This window comes from Monopterus albus, unplaced genomic scaffold, assembly GCF_001952655.1.
Source record: "Monopterus albus unplaced genomic scaffold, M_albus_1.0 scaffold116.1, whole genome shotgun sequence".
Classification (NCBI taxonomy): domain Eukaryota; kingdom Metazoa; phylum Chordata; class Actinopteri; order Synbranchiformes; family Synbranchidae; genus Monopterus; species Monopterus albus.
In genome coordinates this window covers 1,027,016-1,031,349 of record NW_018127996.1, presented here as the reverse complement: position 1 = coordinate 1,031,349, position 4,334 = coordinate 1,027,016, and the positions used below count along the sequence as shown (strand labels likewise).

Sequence of the window (4,334 nt, the reverse complement as noted above, 5' to 3'; positions counted from 1 at the left end):
TCAGGAAGTTTGACCTGCCCCAGGAGCTGCTGATACAGTTCTACAGAGGAATCATTGAGTCTGTTCTCTGCACCTCCATCACTGTCTGGTTTGGCTCAGCAACCAAACTGGATAAGAACAGACTTCAGCAGACAGTCAGGACTGCAGAAAAGATCATAGGTGCAAGCCTGCCCTCCGTGGAGGACCTGTACACCTCATGGGTCAAAAGGAGGGTGGAGAGGATCACTGCAGACCCCTCATACCCCAGATACAATATGTTTGAACTCCTCTCCTCTGGACGGCCTTACAGGTCACTGTGCACTAAGACAACCAGGCACAGGGACAGTTTCTTCCCCCAGGCCATCACTCTGATGAACACTTAACTCATGACAGTATGACTGGACAGTAACCCTCAGTGCAATACCTGTAAATATACATTGTACAGATTATACAGATCCGTACAGGTCTTTATTTTTAAGTACTCTATTTATCTAATTTCACAATGAGCATTCGTTTGTCTGTCTGTATTGTGTACTGCCTGCTTATACTGCTTATTTTTGCATTGTTTGCACTGTTTGTTGCTTGTTAATACTGCTATTTTGTTATATTACACAGCCTTATACTGGTTTACTGTTTACTTGCCCCTTGCATGGGGATATGTACATACACATTGAGAGCCGATGTACCAGAATCAAATTCCTCACGTGTCTGACACACCTGGCCAATAAAGCAGATTCTGACTCTGATTCATGTTGGATTTGTTTGTGAATCAGTCTTCTCTATCTGTCTACAGCTCATCACCTTATGTAATGCATTCCTGTTATTGGTTAACACAGCTTAGCGGGAAAAGGGAGTGCTTTATCTCCCTGCTAATGCAAACACAGCAGAGTCCTTGTGACGTGAGAGCGAGATTGCAGGAAAAAAAAAATCTTGAACAGCCTAGTAACTGCTTTTTAAAAAGCATATCAGCCTTCTTTCTGATCAGTCACTCTGGCTGAAATGTACCATTCCACTACTTGTATTTTCAGACCAAGGTTGCAATTTCTGCATTCCATAAGGGTACTTGGATGGGAGTCTGTTGAAAATAAAGATAAAGCAGTCTGGCAAATGAGATTAAATGATTTTAATTTGGTATTGAAAGCCCTAAACTTTTAAGGTACAGCTTTGTCTGAAAAACACAAGATAAATTTGTTTTGCCATATTGCCAGCTGTAGTTTCACGTGCTGGCAAAATTGTGTGTGTCAGAGTACAGCTTGATTAACTTCCATGGAAAGTAATTACTGTACTATTCTGGGCATACATTTGTCTGTGTTTGGTTCAGTGTAGGAGTTGTAAGTTCTATACTTGAAACGGTGTGTGTCCTCTTAATTTTGTCTCTAGGGATGAACTGATCCAACTTTTTGTTTTTCCTAATGTAGATTACAGTGGCTAAACTCCAGTACTCAGCACAAATCTGATACAAGTGCTTTTATGTTACCAAATGTAATGTAAGATAACCTGAGACCAGAGGCAGCTGTGGTGCTAATGCCAGTCATCAGCCTAGTGGAATTTTTTCATTGATGTTGATGAAGAGACTTTATTTGATGTGGAATGGTTGCACCAATACAGCAAGGGCTGTATTGGTGCAGATGCTTATCCAGTGGGTATTTGGTTTTCTCTCTACTTAACAGAACAGTCTACATGAGACTATTTAGCTTTTGTCCTACATGCTAAACTTGCCAATGTTTTTTTTTTTCTTTTCAGTACAAATGCTTCAATGCCAGTATTTACCTATTCAGTTATGGTTTTGTGTCTTTTTTTTTTTTAGTTTTTGTTTTCAATGCCAAAGACTAAAGTCATCCATCTGGAGCCATACATATCCTGGTCAAAAATGAATCCAAGGTTCCTCACAGCAGTACTGGATGCCAGGGCTATAGCATCTAGAATAACGGTATGGTTAGATAGCATATTTTTAAGCCAAAATGTGTCTGAATTTAGAAGTAAAGCTTTGCAGGTCATCCAAGCCTTTGTCTTTAAGACATTTGAAGAAATATGCATACTGTGTCCAGTGTTTGCATTGCTTTACAAGCACTGAGTGGACATGTGTAAATGACATTGGTTCAAAACATGCCTCAGGGACACTTTTCTCCCACACTGTGCCATGCTTGATGTAGCAAAAACCATGACCCTGGTGGCTGAGCTGTGACTGAGAGGAGGAGACTGTGTCTCAGAGCTGGAGAAGAGCCAAGGATGGCTGCACACATGAGCAGCAGCGCTGTGGTCAGACGTAGGTAGAGCACAGGTGTGCCCTGAGATTGAATGTGAAGGTAGTAAAATCCAAGCCAAACAAATTACATTTACTCATGTAAGATAACTTTTCCCTTACATGCGTGCTCTTAAAAGCACTCAGAGTTCAAGGCCAGCTCATTTCGTTCCCTTTCTGTGTGATCACTGTCAGTTTAATTGTACCCAGCACTGCTCAGCCTACGGTGAAGTCCTGTAATGCTAATACAAACCCAACAAAGTTGTCAGAAGTTAGTTTGTCCAATTTGGAATGCATAACTGGTCAGAGATGGCTAACTGAAGGCTCAGCCTAGAGCTAAAATCATTTGAAAATCAGTGTGAAAAAAGTAGTTTTCTGAGTTTGGTATTTTTAAAAATTATTTATTTATTTTAGGGTCTGTATTCTTGTGCTACATCAGCATTCTGCCAACCCATTATGTACTGGGGGCATTTGAGCTTAATTAGAAAGTTACAGTTCTCATCTTGGTGATTACTTCAGAGCTGCCAATATTTGACTGGCGCTGCTGTGGTGTCTTTTTGTCCTCCAGTGAGTTCTTTGCTTTACAGGAGACTGAAGATGGAAGTGTTGTTCATTCATTCAGGAATGATTGAATATTACAAGGGTATGTTAACATATGATACAGTATTTGTGCAGTTTTTTTTGAGTGTGAATTTAATGAACTTGCTGAAATATCTGAGTGAGACTGAGTTCAGGACAGTGCATAGTAGAAGTAGTGACAGGAAGGAGTTTAGTGTCCTACCTCCATGCTGGAGGCTGGTTCTCAACCTCTGGCTGTTAGTTCTATTACAGCTGTTCACATTGCAGGAGCGAGGTATGTGTGTGTGTGTGTGTGCATATACGTGCACATGTTTTGGGTTGCATCAGGTGAGTGTGGCACAGTGCTTTAGCATGTTGACAGTTTGGTGTCTGAGAGTACAGCTAACAAGTGCAGATATACACACTTGAATAAGCACACACACACACAGATGAACGGACTTGCCATTCATTGTACTGTTAGCACACACACAGTTTTGCATAACAGAGTTGTTTTTTTCTCAGTGAAATAGATATTATGCACATAAACACCCTTTCTCATTCTACCTGTGAATCGTGAGAGCATGTGGAGATGGGGACAGGAGAGGACTGGCATTTACTGCAGATTGCTCTCACACGTCCCTCTATCCACGTTGTTTGTCATGTTCCCAGATTATCTCCTTGCTTCCATTCCTTAATCTTTTCCATCATAGTCACCCTTTCTGAAGAGGAAAAAGGTATTAAGGAAAATTATTGGTAAAATGAGATATCCTTCCCCTTCAAGCACCATCTGAAGCAAAGTTAATTAGGATAATGATGGTGGATGCAGTAACTCAGTAGTTTACCCGTATTGGAAAATATATATCCCACATCCCAACTAGTGTTTCCTCAGGGTGTGATTGTTCCATTCTCACTGAATGGAAATATTTATATTATCTACATATGGATTCATCATGCATGCTGTAGTAATTGAAAAAAAAGGTACACCTGGAATTAGATGGTGTTTGTTTGTGTGTCTCTCTTCTTCAGATATCTGGAGTCTCGGTGTGATCCTGTTCATGTTAGTATGTGGTCAGCCACCCTTCCAGGAAGCTAACGACAGTGAGACCCTCACCATGATCATGGACTGTAAATACACTGTACCAGCCCGTGTTTCCACTGCCTGCAAAGAGTGAGTGGTACATCCATAGTATTTAACACTCAAGTGCCCTGCCTATGCTGTTTCTGACAGATGTTATATAAGAAATTGTTCTGATATAGTTCAGTTTGTGGTTTCACTTTACAAAACGATATAGAACAACACAGAGTGTCGTGTGTGTGTGAGTTGATTCTGCCCCACTTATTGACTATGTATATTCCTCCATGTATTAGCTACTTGAGTGTATCCCTAATTTTTCTCTTTTAGCATCTGACCTATAGTAGACATACTATACAGTGGGGCAAATAAGTATTTGATAGACCACCGATTTTTCAAGTTTTCCCACTTACAGAGAATGGACAGTTCTGTAATTTTCATCGTAGGTACACCTCAACTGTGAGAGACGGAATCTACAAAAAA

The 4,334-nt window shown here is 40.6% G+C and overlaps 1 protein-coding gene across 1 annotated transcript in view; it reads left to right on the top strand.

Moving 5' to 3' along the window:
* snrka (SNF related kinase a) overlaps window positions 1-4,334 on the top strand; it is a 62,246-nt gene that overhangs the window by 26,016 nt on the left and 31,896 nt on the right. The window contains 1 exon segment of the mRNA XM_020611647.1: window positions 3,806-3,947. Coding sequence (XP_020467303.1) covers window positions 3,806-3,947 — 142 coding nt within the window.